Source organism: Pagrus pagrus (genome assembly GCF_965226575.1).
Source record: "Pagrus pagrus genome assembly, chromosome: 9".
NCBI lineage: Eukaryota > Metazoa > Chordata > Actinopteri > Spariformes > Sparidae > Pagrus > Pagrus pagrus.
The window spans coordinates 994,700-1,010,499 of NC_140193.1; the positions used below are offsets into that span (position 1 = coordinate 994,700).

A 15,800-nucleotide genomic window follows, 5' to 3' on the forward strand; every position below is an offset into this window, starting at 1 on the left:
TGTATGTTGGTGAACATGAACACGTCTGACAGCAGAAGAAGAGAACTGAGCATGCTCAGTGGAGAGCAGAGAGCTCATTAATATTCATCATCACTGTGATGACGACTCATTAACTATTCTGCTTCATGTTGAACCCAAGAGGTGCTTTTTGTTATTCACACTGAACTCACGATGTGAACGAGTCCTGGTCCACTCGACACTCGGCGACTCGACACTGCTGACTGAAGCAGAACCTGGTTTTATAAAAACGTGTGGTTGAAGGTTTCAGAGCTGTTGTTTGAAGGTTCTGGTTCTGGACGGTCGTACATGTCTTCTATGTGGGAGTGTTAGTGTCACCTGACTGAAGCTGAAGTGTTCAGAGGTGATTATAAGATTACTGTACACCAGCGTCCATTTAGAAAACCTGTAAAATAAGAGTGTGTTGTGTTTGTTGTGTTTCATCAGGACGTTGATCCTCTGATCCTGATCAACATGAAGCTTTAACCCCGACCCGACCCGTCCTACACCCACCGGTGCTGCAGCATCTTCACCTGGAACAGCTGTTCACCCCCCCACCCTCAGCCTCCACCCCCCACAGCAGCAGCAATAAGACGGCGCTGTAATCTGAGGATCGGGGCCACACACAGATTAAAACAAACAGACGAGAAGCTTCAATCAGATTAACAGAAATCCTCATTTCCAGCTGAATAAAAGCTCTAATCCATCTGTGTTTTTGCTCAGTTCAGAGCAGATTACATGACGGCTGCTGTTGTTACTGATACAAGAGAAGGTGAAAAACACATCCACACACGGACGGTGGCCACGCAGGTCCAATCCTCTCACAGCTCTGAGTGTGACGGCAGACTCATCAGGAAGCTTCTGTTTCTGTAAATACTGAAAGTGTTTCAGTTGTTTATAAATGACCTCCTGGTTTCAGAGGCTGGTACCTGAGTATCATCAGTTTATGTTTCTGACAGACGAGATGTTCAGGATCACTCAGATTATCTCCACTGAATCTAACTGTTAATGTCATTTTAGACCCTAAAGTTGAAAATAAACTCAAATATTCATTAAATATTTTTGTCACAGGTGTTTTATATCCACATTTGAAGGATCTTTATGTTTACGTTCTGTTTATTCATCACCAATATATCAACATCAGAATGTTTTATTCCCCAATATTTGGATCAGAACCAGACCCCCAAAAGATCCAGCGTTTGTCGGGCTCCACTGACTGACTAACACAGTAAACGATGACAAAAAGTGTAATAAATTCTCTTTGTGTGGTTCTGATCTTATATTTCACATCATAAAGTAAACAAATAAATGAACTCACCACCTGTGAGGCCAGACGATGTGCAGAGGTTTGTTCTGGTCCTCCTCACTAACGGGTCTCTGGTCTGTTCTGGGTTCAGATGTTGTGGTCGGATCCTCCTGCTCACACCTGACCGGGTCAAACACTCATCAGGACACGACAGAAAAGCTTTTCCTCTAATTCTCTTTGTGTCATTCATCTTTTTCTTTAACTAACGTTTCTCCTTCTGCATCTTTTAGAGCCAAAACAAAACAGAACAAAGATAAACAAAACAAATCAAAACAAAAATAAACAAAACAAACAAAACAAAAATAAACAAAACAAATCAAAACAAAAATAAACAAAACAAATCAAAAATAAACAAAACGAAAAAACTAATCAAAACAAAAATAAACAAAACAAATCAAAAATAAACAAAACAAAAAAACAAATCAAAACAAAAATAAACAAAACAAAACATATCAAAACAAAACTAAAAGGTTGTTCTGGTGTTTCAGTCTGCAGCAGACACTCAGTCTCCCTGTAGATTTTGTTGCTCTTTAATATTTAATATTTTATTCTTGTTTAAGTATTTTGTGTTACCGTGGCGCCTCCTGCTCGTCTTGCGGTGTGATGATGTCATCAACATGAGACGTCTCTGCAGGCCTGCGGAGGAGTTTGTGTTCAGGCAGCAGCCTGAAAAACATCCAGCAGAGTCACCAGTCAGAGAAACAACCACAGGAACAACACAGAAACAAACACAGGAGCTTCCAACGCTCCTGAAATCAAACACATCCAGGATTAATGTGTTTGGAGGCTCTCATTATGTTAATGTGTGTCCACCTGAGGCAGAACCATGGCCCGCCACAGGAGTCCATTATACGTTCTGTTATCAGATCAAAGAGACGCCGCAGGTCATGATTAATGCAGCAGAGACGACTGAAGGAATCATTAACATCTGTGAAGGTGATCCACTGAATCAAGACGTCAGGACATAAAACACGATTCAAACTCATCTTTATTAAAATGATCCGAATGATTCTTAAAATCCTGAGAGGATCCGTCGGTACCGACCTCACAGACTACCTGAACTCAGATCTAGATTATATTAATATATGTATCTATATTCAAAGGTTGTTTAAAATGCTCAAGTTTTTCTTTTTTCTGTTCCTCTGTTGGACACAAACATCTGTCTTCACGTCCTCGTTCCTTCACTCCAACCACAGACCTCATCATGTGATTCAACCGTCACATTAACATCAATGTTTTTAATTATTCACCAGGATATTCTAGATGCATTTGTATTATAACTGAAATATTGTTACTTTGTAAATCAGAAATCAGCTCCTGAAAACATTAAGACATGAAAGTGAAGTTTCTTTGTCCTTCACATTAACATTCAATCTGATTTGGCATCAAAATGACTAAAATTGATACAAACAGACCTGAAACTTTCTGACAAACTGTCGACATGCGTCTTTCATTAAACAATGAGAAGGTAAATGGTTCTGGTTCTGGTTCTGGTCACAGTAGATGGACTGAATTGTTCCATGCAATCCGATGACTCTAAAAGATTTAAACAGTTTTCATCTGAGACAAATTAACAGTAACAGATTAAAACATGAAGATGTTCAGGATATTTAGACATGAACACATGAAGACGTGAACACATGAACACATGAAGACATGAAGACGTGAGGCTGAGGGACGGCTGCAGCCTCGAGGAGACACACTCAGAGACGGTCGGTCCACTGGGCCCGGCTTCACTCTGATGTTTCTGCCTCGCAGGAAAACAACTTGATTCAATAATCCATTTTACAAATTAGATGTTGGACTGCAGGCAATAAAAAACGAGAGCGGAGCAATTATGTTATTGATAAATCAACAGTAATCTGTGTGATGACCTCACCTCTGAGAGGCTGATTAAACATGAAGGTCAAAAATCATTCAGCTCATTTACTTTATTGGCAATAATCACAAGAGTCTGAGAGACTCAGTCTGGACCTGGTCACAGTCTGGACCTGATCACAGTGTGGACCTGGGCACAGTGTGGACCTGGGCACAGTCTGGACCTGGTCACAGTCTGGACCTGATCACAGTCTGGACCTGGGCACAGTCTGGACCTGGTCACAGTCTGGACCTGATCACAGTCTGGACCTGGGCACAGTCTGGACCTGGTCACAGTCTGGACCTGATCACAGTCTGGACCTGGGCACAGTCTGGACCTGGTCACAGTGTGGACCTGATCACAGTGTGGACCTGGGCACAGTGTGGACCTGATCACAGTGTGGACCTGGGCACAGTCTGGACCTGGTCACAGTGTGGACCTGATCACTTACTAAAATTTCAAAGAGAGGAAAAATCTTCTCTTTCTATTATTTCAGAAGAAATGTAAAAACTCATGACTCATATTTGAATCGTAACTAGAAGTTAGTGTTAGCTCCTCCCACAGGCTACCGTCAGTGTTAGCTCCTCCCACAGGCTACCGTCAGTGTTAGCTCCTCCCACAGGCTATTGTCAGTGTTAGCTCCTCCCACAGGCTGACGTCAGTGTTAGCTCCTCCCACAGGCTAACATTAGTTTTGGGTTCTCGCAAGCAAACGTCAGTGTTGGCTTCTCTGACAGGCCAACCTTCCTCCAACGCTCACTGCTGATTGGTCAGAGCAGAATACTCGCCGTCCAATCAGAAAGCAGCTCACGTGAGCACCAGGTCTGGCGGTGGTCCTGAACCTGCAGCTTGTACATTTGCTGTTTTGGGGTTTTGCAGATTTACAGCAGATGCTTCTTCTTCACTGGATGAAAATAATCCATCGCTCCTGATGTCACAGTTTTCCCTCCATATGAGCGTTACATCATCTCCTGTTGTGCCTGAAAACCACCAGGATGAAGAGGGTTTGACCGAGCCTCTGGGTCAGGACCCCCCTCAGGTCATGGGTCCATCAGTGAACGAACGGTGGACTCTTGTGACTGTGTAATGACTGTAATGTGGATGTTAATGTGCTGTAATGACCTGCTGAGACGGCTCCGGTCCAGAGGACTGACCCGCCCCCCTCAGCTCTGTGATGATGAGATGGTTTCAAAGTGACAGAGACCTCCAAGCTTTGACCCGGCTGATACCAAGACAGATCCAGGCCTCAGGGCTCAGAGCTGTATCACTCCTCATCCTTAAAGGAAACTTCAACTGTTTTTAAACTTCCAGTACAACAAAACTCATCTCAGACTAAAGCCAGCAGAGAGATCAGAGCCTGATGTGTCTGAAATCAATGTTTCTCCCTGAAACACCAACATGAAGCTTTTCTTTTTTGTCCCAATACACAAGAACTTCCTCATTGTTGGACTGCGAGTGCTGCGAGGTGTTTCTGCAGGATTTCCACGTCTACAAACAAAATATTGATCTTGTTTATAGAAATAATTCAACATAAACTCACATCTGACTGACTGAGTTTAGTGAGTTGTCTTGAGTTTATGAGTAGTTGGTTTCCAGAGGAAGAGCAGCTACGATTAAACGTTTTGTTTATTGATTGCTAGTTTACCATTGGTTGCTTTATTTTCCACGACTGTTGCAGCAACTGGCAACGAAACCCTGTTGAAACCAAAGACCTGCTCCTGAGACCATCCACCAGCAGACGAAGGGGAAACTCACAGCAGGTAACAAACCTCACCACGTGACAAAGGTGATCAGAGTACTCCTCAACACACAACACAAGAACCAGAACCAGTCCCGGACCTGACGTCACCGTCCAGGGAAAGATAAAACTTTATTAATGTAATGAACCAAAGGAAATTCTAGTCAGCATGTCGAGCTCCACGAGGGCTGAACAGAGGTTCATATGACCTCCTGCAACATCCAATCACAGAAGCTGACATGTTTTGATGAGCTGTGTGAAGAAAGCATCATGATGACGTCCTCGATCTGAACCTACAGGTCTCATGTCCACATGGAGGACAAAGGTCACATCATCAGGACGTCTTTAGCTGTTTCAGTCAAAATGAAAACTGATGATCGTTCACATTAAGTTTAAATCATCACTCAACCATAATATCTGTAACAACAAACAGTTGCAATATGGTTGTTTTAGCAGCTTCATGTGATTTAAACAGGACTGGTCACTGAACACATCATCAGTGTGGCGCGATGATGATGATGATGATGATGATGATGATGATGATGATGATGATGATCTAACCTTCCTCACATTGACACAGTAAACTAACGTTGGTTTCACCTTCACCTGGAGCTCTGTTAATGACAAAGTCCTGTCGTCGTGCTCCATAGATGATGTTCTGACAGTCACAGTCGGACACTAAGGTCTCCTGGTGAACGGGTGGAGTGAGACCTCCAGCTGAAGAACACAGATGGAGAAACGGCTGAAATCAAAACTGTCCCATTTACCTAAACCCACCCGCGTGTTTCTCTGTGAACTCGTCCTTTAATTCTGCTGTGCACTAACTACCTGATAATCTGCTGGAGTGCTGGTTTAAAGCCCGATGATACAAACTGCTGAACCTGCACAGCCTGTTGGATCAGAACCTGATCTGTTTGATTACAGCTTGACGACCTCACACTGAATCAAAGAGTCGGCTGATGAAGCTCCTAATCACACGTTTAATCTGCACAGATGAAAACAGCTGCTCGCCACCTTCTTCCTGTCTGCGAGGAGCTGACGTCACTCTGATCCTGCACCATCAGGACTACAGGCTGGGGAGGGGGGCTTTAGGTGGAGGGAGGAGGAGGGAGGGGTCCGACTCCACTCTCAGCGCCAGAATCAACCACAAGTGGCTCCATATGTCTGTTTGAAGTGACTGTGATGAAGAGGAACGAATTAAGGATCAAACCAGCGCCGTGATTTGTCCTTAATACCACACACACACACACACACACACACACACACACACACACACACACACACACACACACACACACACACACACACACACACACACACACACACACACACACACACACACACACACACACACACACACGCTGCTGTTCAGCGGTGACATAATCATGAAATATAAATGTTTTCAGTCCAGACTTCAGACGAGACGCCGCAAACTTCATGACTCGGGCTTCATCCACGCGTGGACCAACATCAGAACATTTTCCTCTGTGGTTCTGACTCTGGTTCTTGTGCACGAGGTGCTTTATGTCAATAAAATGGAGAATTTATCAAAACTCCAGTTTTACCACATCACGATTGTTTGCCTCTGCACTCTGGTGGTGGTGGTGTTGCTCCTCAGCTGTAGTGTGAAGAAAGACCAGAACGTTCAGCTTCATGTTTTTGTCATAGTTTTCATATGAACTGCTGAGTTACGGCCAGACATGTGACCCTGAAGTCACTGACATCTCATCAGAACTTGAGTTGGACTGAAGGATGAACATTCCTTACAAATATGAAGAAATACCCTCGAGGTGTTTCAAAGATATAGTGTTGGGACACCGCAAGGTCACAGTGAACTTCAGTACATGCTCCAGTCCAAGTGGACTTTTGTGCCAAATTTGAAGAACTTCCCTCACAGTGTTTTTTAGATATCATGTTCATGTTGTTCGCACGTCGAAGCCTGCAGCCGAGGCCGTCGCTGGCGTGGAGGCATAACAACATACGACACTGGTGTGTTTACGTCTGGACCTGCGACGTCTCATCACAAGTTTATAACTGAACAGCTTCTAATCATTTTATTTGTATAGACAAAGATCACGAGGCATGTCAGATGTTCTCCTCTGGTGAGGTCCCTAGCTCCTCCTTCCTGATGACATCACACAGATTGTGAAAGACGGCGAGCAGCGATTGGCTGGACTGTGGAGTCAAGGCAACAATGTCTGACTTTATAATCTATAATTGGACTTAAAGCATCTGATCAGACACAAAGATCCTGCAGTCTGGACCTGATGGTAGATGATCAGCTGGTTATCAATACGTCTGAACTGAAGCGGCTCCACATCAACACCAGCTCCAGTTTCAGGCTCCAACTGTGGTTCACTCAGTACAAAAGGTCCAGTGGATTTAACAGGGCCAGCACCAACCACACCTGATCTGAAAAAGTCCCAAGTACAATAAAATCTGATCCAAAGGGGACCCAAGGCAACAAATCCAAAAATAACCCCTTAATTATGTTTTAAAGTCTGATCTTTATACCCAGAACCACTGCTACAGAAGACGACCCTACATGGACCCAATTAGACTGATCATGATGTCGACCCAGCTAGATTCAGGTCCAAGATCAGGGTCAGGCCAATGAAGCGTCTAATGAGACCTCTCAGGTTGGCTGAAATGAAACTGAGACCAAACTGGGAGCCAAGAACAGACCCGGTCCAACAGACTCATGATTATAAGACCTGACCCAAAAACAACTCAAGAAAACTAGTTGGTTTTTTTAAAGGAGTATTTATCGACCCAAAGTCTGCTAAAATATAAGGCCTAGCCCTCGACCCAGACAGGCTCAGATCCCAGATCAGGTCTCAGTCACCAAATGGACTGATGAAGACTCTAACGAGACTTCAAAGGTTGTAAAAAAAATCTGGTCTGAAAGGGACCTAAGGAAACGGACCCGGTCCAACAGACCCATGATTATAAGATCCAATTCGAAAGGAACTCAAGAAAACAGTAAACTAGTTCCAAAAATAATGTCTTTAATGATCCGTTTACAGACCCAAAAGCTGAGGTCCTTTCCTTGACCCAGGCGGCGTCAGGTCCAAGATCAGGTCTCATTGTTAGAAACCAGGTGGACCCATCAAGACCTCTACCCACTGGTGAAATAACAGCGCTCTGAACAACCAGAACTCATCCAAAAGGGACTACAAAATCGAACTGAAGATAGTTGGACCCGATCCAAGATAGCCAAGGTCAACAAAGAAGAAGTGCGAAGTAGAGGACCAACTCAGGACAATTGGACAAAAAACAAGACCAAAGGAAACCAATCAATCAATCAAAAAAAAGTCTGTCCCAGAAGTTCAAAGATCAATTAATGGACCTCCTGCAAAAGAACAGGACCTGTTATATTCTGGTCAGATTCAAGTCCCAGATTAGGTCTCATTTTCTAATTGGATCTAAGAGACCTCTAAGTTTCTGAGAACAATCTGATCCGACAGGTTCCCGACGAAACGGAGACCAAAATGCTCCAACAGGGAGCCAAGAACGGACCTGGTCCAACATAAAACCATGATTTTAAGAAAAGTAAACTAGAACCATAAATGGTTTCTTTGTTCTTTAATGACTAGTTTAAAGCTGAGGTCCATACTTCGACCCGGACAGACTGAGGTCCCAGATCAGATCTCAGTTACTAGGAGCCATGTGAACCACAAAGACCTCCACCCAATGGTAAAATAACAGTCCTCCCAACAACTAGACCCCATCCAAACAGGACCCAAGGACATTCAGACTACACAATAGATAATTGGACCTGACCCGAAAAAGAGCCAAGAACAACCATGACCCAGTGTGAGGTAGACCTCAGGACAATTAGACCCAAACCAAAGGGATCGATCGAAGTCTTTTCGAAGAGTGGGATCAATTATTATCCAAATATGCTGGTCGGATTCAGGTCCCAGATCAGGTCTCAGTTAGTAAAAATCAAGTGGACCCAGAAAGACCGGTGCCAAGTTGAAGAAAGGAAAACAAAAAACTGAAATGTCCTTGAAGACTGACGGACTCTGCTGCCGTCTTTTAAAACAAGTATTTATTTGTTGGGCTGATCAGGATTAATCTGATCCCCCTCTACAGTCGAACACCTGACGACCAGCAGAACCCCGACAGCTGCACAAAGACCAACAACAGACCGGTCCGAACAAAGAATAAAAGGTTCTCCAGAATCGGACACCTGCTGATCACGTGGTGTCCACATTGATCTGATTTCCCTCTGACGGTCCTCAGAGAGAAGTCGGGCTCCTGCTGCTGGGCCATGATGGATGTGATGTCTTTGTGTCCCACCGCAGGTTTCTGCTGGCTCGGGTCAATCACTATTAAATTACAAAAGTCCAGCACTCAAAGCCCGATTGATAGATGATACCGCAAACACACAAACCACAAAGAGGCCAGAGACGAGGCCAGAGAGGCCTCGCAGCATTCAGACGCACCAGACTCCCCAAACAAAAGACCCGAGCTTTGTTCTGGTTTGTTTTCTTCTTTTGTGCCAGCAGAGTTTTTTTCTTCACCTTGATCCGAACGACACAGAACCAATTGATCCGCTAATACGCTTGAATCTGAGCCAGGGGAGCTTTTTCTGTCATAGAGAGCGAAAACAGAGAGAAACACTGTAAACAAGTTCGTTTGGATAAGTTTTCAAGTCAAAGCACTCCAGAGAGTTAAAGTGTCTAAAGTCAGCGCTGAAAGGACCTGAAGTGTGGAGAGGTGGAGTGTGGAGAGGTGAAGTGTGGAGAGGTGAAGTGTGGAGAGGTGGAGTGTGGAGAGGTGAAGTGTGGAGAGGTGGAGTGTGGAGAGGTGAAGTGTGGAGAGGTGAGATGAAGCAAGTTTGAGCCTTTTATGAATCGATATAACAGTTTACATGTTGGTTTAAGTTGAAGGGTTAGAGATGATGACTGAGCCTGACTTTATATCATCAGGAGGAGATGATGACTGAGCCTGACTTTATATCAGGAGGAGATGATGACTGAGCCTGACTTTATATCATCAGGAGGAGATGATGACTGAGCCTGACTTTATATCATCAGGAGGAGATGATGACTGAGCCTGACTTTATATCATCAGGAGGAGATGATGACTGAGCCTGACTTTATATCAGGAGGAGATGATGACTGAGCCTGACTTTATATCATCAGGAGGAGATGATGACTGAGCCTGACTTTATATCAGGAGGAGATGATGACTGAGCCTGACTTTATATCATCAGGAGGAGATGATGACTGAGCCTGACTTTATATCATCAGGAGGAGATGATGACTGAGCCTGACTTTATATCAGGAGGAGATGACTGAGCCTGACTTTATATCATCAGGAGGAGATGATGACTGAGCCTGACTTTATATCATCAGGAGGAGGTGATGACTGAGCCTGACTTTATATCATCAGGAGGAGATGATGACTGAGCCTGACTTTACATCATCAGGAGGAGATGATGACTGAGCCTGACTTTATATCATCAGGAGGAGATGATGACTGAGCCTGTTCCAGGACATCTGATTGTCCTGCATGTACAGGAGCTGCAGTGTGGTGGGACCACTGCAGGTCTGAAGGTGACATTTGATCTGAAGCTGCTGAGCCTAAATGAAGTTTGATGTTTTCCTTCACATTAAAGCAGAATTGTGAGCTCAGATTTGAGAAGACTGACGTCAGCTGGACCAGATGAGTCAGCGCCGAGCTGTAATTCATTATTCAAGGGAATTATCTTCAGCAACAACACGACAGAGACTCACAGCTGAAGAATTAGTTGATTAGATTTTTGTGCAACAAATTCGATAATCGTTTAATAGTTGAGGTCATTTCTTCATCCGTCCCGTCCCGTCAGCTTCTGTCCTGTTTTATATCTCAGTAAACTGAAAGTCTTTGAGTTCTGGACCGCGGGTCACATTAAACAAGACTTTAAAAAGAGGTCACCTTGGACCCAGAAACCACGACCCACATTCCACTTCTTTATTCAAAGACTGGACCAAGTGTTTGCTCCTGATGTTTCCTCAGACAGAGAGTTCATCAAGATCATCAGCACGAGACAACAAGAGGAACCAGTCAATGGATCAAAGAACTATTAGAGAACCCATGAATCCTCCTGAACACATCACGTTAACACCTCCACAGGGAAACCTCCTCCTCTCTCCTCCTCCTCCTCTCTCTCCCCTCCTCCTCCTCTTCTCTCTCTCTCCCTCTCTCTCCTTCTCTCTCCTTCTTCTCCTCCCCCTCCTCCTCCTCTCTCCTCCTCCTCCTCTCTCTCCCCTCCTCCTCTCTCCTCCTCCTCCTCCTCTCTCTCCCCTCCTCCTCCTCTTCTCTCTCTCTCCCTCTCTCTCCTTCTTCTCCTCCCCCTCCTCCTCCTCTTCTCTCTCTCTCCTTCTCTCTCCTTCTTCTCCTCCCCCTCCTCCTCCTCTTCTCTCTCTCTCCTTCTCTCTCCTTCTTCTGCTCCCCCTCCTCCTCCTCTCTCCCCTCCTCCTCCTCTTCTCTCTCTCTCCCTCCTTCTTCTCCTCCCCCTCCCCCTCCTCCTCCTCCTCCCGCTTATTTCTGTGAGCGTTATATATTTTCAGAGAGCTGGACTCCCTCTCAGTGTTTGGTATCAGGCCCGCGGGCCTGTGGAGGGATTGTCGGTCGTGCATATCATCACTTACTTCCACTCTGTGAGTTTGGATCAGACACATTAGCATCTGAAAATGAGCCGAGAAACACTGGAGGCGCACACACACACACACACACACACACACACACACACACACACACACACACACACTAAAGTAAAAGTAGAAACTGAAACCATCAAAATCTGTTTCTTTGAATTGTACATGTTTGTTGACAAGCTAACATGCTAACATTAGCATCATGGGAATGTAATGTTACAATGTTACGTAATTATACATAAACGTTGCCTATCAACTGCCTCAGTTAACATACTGAAGTTAGCTTGTTAGCATTTTTCAGAAGGTAGTTAGGCTAAATTCTTTGGTAGATTTTACATATTAAACATATTAAAGCAGTCTAACATGCTAATGCTAATATTCTGGAAATGTAACCTATAAACTACCACGGTTAAAATGCTAACATTAGCTCGTTATTTGTATTATGCTAAAGTCTATGGTAGTTTTGGTGAATGTTACATATTTTAACACCAGTATGTCATCGTGCTATAAATTAGCACTGTGGGAGGGCAACATGCTAACTCTCATGGTACATGTTAAAAGCGTGTGTTGAGGTTTTGTTTTTAATTTGTCACAAAAAGTATCTTTGAATATCCTGAAAATAACTGAATACAAAAACCATTGTTGTTGTTGTTGTTGATATTATTGTTGTTATTGTTGTTATTATTAGTCCTAAACACCATTATCGGGACTAGAAAAACACAAATGCTTTGTTAAAAGAACTGATAAACTCAGAGGAATACGAGTCCGATAGTTTTGGAACCGGTCCTCAACAGTTCAAGTTCTGGATTCACTTCCCTCGTTACGGTAAAAGATATGAAGCATTTGGGTCGGCTTTAATTATTATTAGTTTCAGTTGGACTTTAAACTTAAAACTGAATAACTGAGCATGTTGAACCATCAGACTCACTTCATGTAACACACAAACACCATCAGTGGAACCAGAACTCCCTGTTGGACTCTCACAGCTGATCTCAGATCGTCACTTTGATGTGAACAAACAGCTGCTGTTCATTTAAACTGTGACAGGAAACAGATCCACTGAGCTGATCTCAGACCAGACACAAACACAGGGACTCTGGATCTAATCAATGTCTAATAATAATAATCATAATCATGTCATCAGATTTACATTAGAGCCATAACTAATCAATATATTTCTACCTGCTAAAGCTCACACAGGCTTCAGATGTTAATCACCTTCTGTCCAGAACCAGGTCCTCATTAAAACCCGGCTCCTGTCTGATCCAACACTGATTCAAGTTTTCAGTCTGAGAAGGAGGATCACACTGACCTGCTGACATCAGGGAACTGGACCGGGTAGTACAGGACCACACATTTAGGCCGGATCAGCTGGTCCAGGTCTTTGGGTCTGTGGTCTGGGATCTTCTTCATGAAGGAGGAGATGGAGGACAGGAAGGAGTCCATGTTGAAGGTGGAGTTAAACACCACCACGTCTGACACCAGACTGCAGACACACAGGAGGTTTAAAGTCAGTTCATCGTGGAGGCTTCACTGCAGCACAGAAACACAAGCAGTTCTGTTCTCTCAGCAGCTTGTGTTGGTCCGGTCACACCGGTGACGCAGTAACTACTCACAGGACTAGTTAACGAACCACTGGAGCTGCTGAGTTAACTGCTAACAGCAGCTTCTCTTTACGTTCTCTGTTCTGTTTAATCTCCCTGACGTGTTTTATCAAGACTGTCATCACATCGTGCAGCAAAGATTAATGAAGATGGGTTAAGTTGTTAACAGTAGAGCAGTACATTAGCTTCTAGCACAACAAGTTAGCATACAGTACAATAAGTTAGCTAACAGTACAATAATTATTGAACTTTTAACTTGTCTATTTATTGTACTATAACAACTGCTGCTAACTGTTGCTTCCATTAGCTAGCGGTTGTTTTAGCCGACCCGGCGTGGACCGGGAGCTCGGAGCACCGGAGAGTGTTGGTGTTGCCAACGATTTGATAATCACTTATAAAAAAGGGACATAATGCGTAGGGGTAGCTGGTTAGCATGCTAACTTCAATAGATGTCCCTCCAACACAAAACATAGATGTCTTTGATATAAGTTTAGTTATTTCTTCATATTTTGTTGATCATTTTTGTACGTTTTAAACAAGTTCTTACAGATCGCACCTTTAACAAACACAATCTCGATAATTTCGACAAACTCTCACCTGTCACAAAGATGGTGTTTCTAAATGAGCTCACATCTTTATATCAGCTGACATTAACACTGATACTGATGTGTACTAAGCTGATAATATCATCCGATATAATAACTATCAGAACAGTTCTGGTATCGTCACACTCCTGACAGAAGTCTCTGCTAATGTGGCTAAAAAGTGCAGTTTTGTAAATGCAGTTTTGATTCACAAACACTGAGCTGAAGTGGAGGCTGATGTGAGTTTCATTATGAAGCTTTGTGCTGCATTCTAATTGAAATGAGTGAAGTAATCTGGCTCTGATCCAATCAGAGGCCTCTTAATGATCAGTTATTTAATGCTGCTGTAACGACGTTAGCTGAGACGGAGAGACTCCACTTATTGACATGCTGCCCTGCAGATCAACAACAATCAGTTTTCTCTGCACTGTTAGACAGCTGATTAATGACAACTCGACCCACTTCAATTACACACACAGCATCATGTCACAGCAGCTCATTAACCAATCATGTCACAGCAGCTCATTAACCAATCATGTGCAGCCTGACACGCTCATTAAGACAAACTGTTGCAGCTGGAAGGAGCCAACAACAGACAGTGAAGTAATGGTGGACTCATCTGGATGTTTAATACAAACTGAAGCACATTTGTTGATTCATTATTATTGGACTTGTGAGAATCAAACCTCGACTCATGTTGTGTTCAGGGTATTAAATAAACGTCATGTTTCATCACCAGCTTCTTTGTTTCACACGTGAGATGTTTCAGTCGCTCCGACACAAACATCAGTAACATCACTTATAAAACATTGTGCTCACTGTGTTTACCATGACAGGATCTGATTGTATCCATACTGGAAGTCTCTCTCCTGGTCTTTGCGGACCGGATAAACCAGCTGGTTCTCATGAAAGTACAGAACCTTCTTCAGACGGGCCAGATCTGGTCTGAGCGCCACCAGTTCACAGAGGTTCAGGACAGAGCTGCAGAACAGGACTCTGAAGAAAGAAAAACATGTACAGAAATACGTTGATGATGATGAAAATTAAGTACAGACAGCGTCAGTACAGCAGCCAGAAACCTGGTGTCAGAAACCTGCTGAGAACCACATCTGGACTCAACATGGACGACCAGAGACGGCTGAGAATAACTTCTATCAAACTATTCTTAGAACCACTGAAGTGAAGCCAACTGACGTGGATCTGAACATGTAGTTTGTCCTGAAGGGGGCGCTGGAGGGTTCGTCCTCTGGAGAGCAGGAAGGAGTTCACAACATGTCAAATGTAAATTCTGTTTCACACGAAGGTGACCGAACTCCTCCTCTACAGAACCCACTGAACCAAGTGTCTCCTGAAGTCACGTCAGCCCTTTGACTTTATTTCCTCCCAGAGATGAAAGATTAAAACTGTGACACCAACTTGTGACTCGACTTGACCCGACAGTCCTGACTTGTGACATATGTGTCTAGACACTACACTTGTATCTTGATCGTCAGTCTGACTTGGGATTTATTGGTTTTGACTCGGGCCTCCGGATCTGACTGGGAACTTTTTGGTCTTGAACCTGAACATACTTAGAAACAAGGCTTGGGACTTAACTTGGGACCAGTAACTTACAACTTGACTTGGGCCTTTCATGTCTCGACTGGGGACGTATTGGTCTTGGCTTAGGACATAGGACTTGACTTGGGACTAGTGATTTACAACTGGACTTCGGACTTGTCGGTCTTGATTTACGGACCTGTCAGCCCTGAGTATTGACTTGGAACTTGACTTGGGATGTATTTGTCATGTCTTAGGACTTGATTTGGGACGAAGGACTTACCATCTTGACTTGGAATGTGTCGGTCATGACGGGGCCTGAGGACTTGACCTGGGACTAGTTGATTGTGACTTCCCAAACAAGACAGAGATAAAAGTTCTGAAACTGAAGAGTTCAGGTGATGATGTGGACCACCAGGTCCAGGTCTCCCCCTGTGGGTGATCCCTCAGTGCTGACCCCCCTGGTCCCTCTGACTCTGTACCCTTAAACCCTCTGTACTGAAGAACCGAGTCTTTGAAGCCGTG

The 15,800-nt window shown here is 44.0% G+C and overlaps 1 protein-coding gene across 1 annotated transcript in view; it reads right to left on the reverse strand.

Moving 5' to 3' along the window:
- The window catches only part of gtdc1 (glycosyltransferase-like domain containing 1), a 39,183-nt gene that overhangs the window by 9,517 nt on the left and 13,866 nt on the right, over positions 1 to 15,800 (reverse strand). The window contains 4 exon segments of the mRNA XM_084362180.1: positions 1,316 to 1,423; positions 1,877 to 1,969; positions 12,861 to 13,034; positions 14,565 to 14,732. Coding sequence (XP_084218306.1) covers positions 1,316 to 1,423; positions 1,877 to 1,969; positions 12,861 to 13,034; positions 14,565 to 14,732 — 543 coding nt within the window.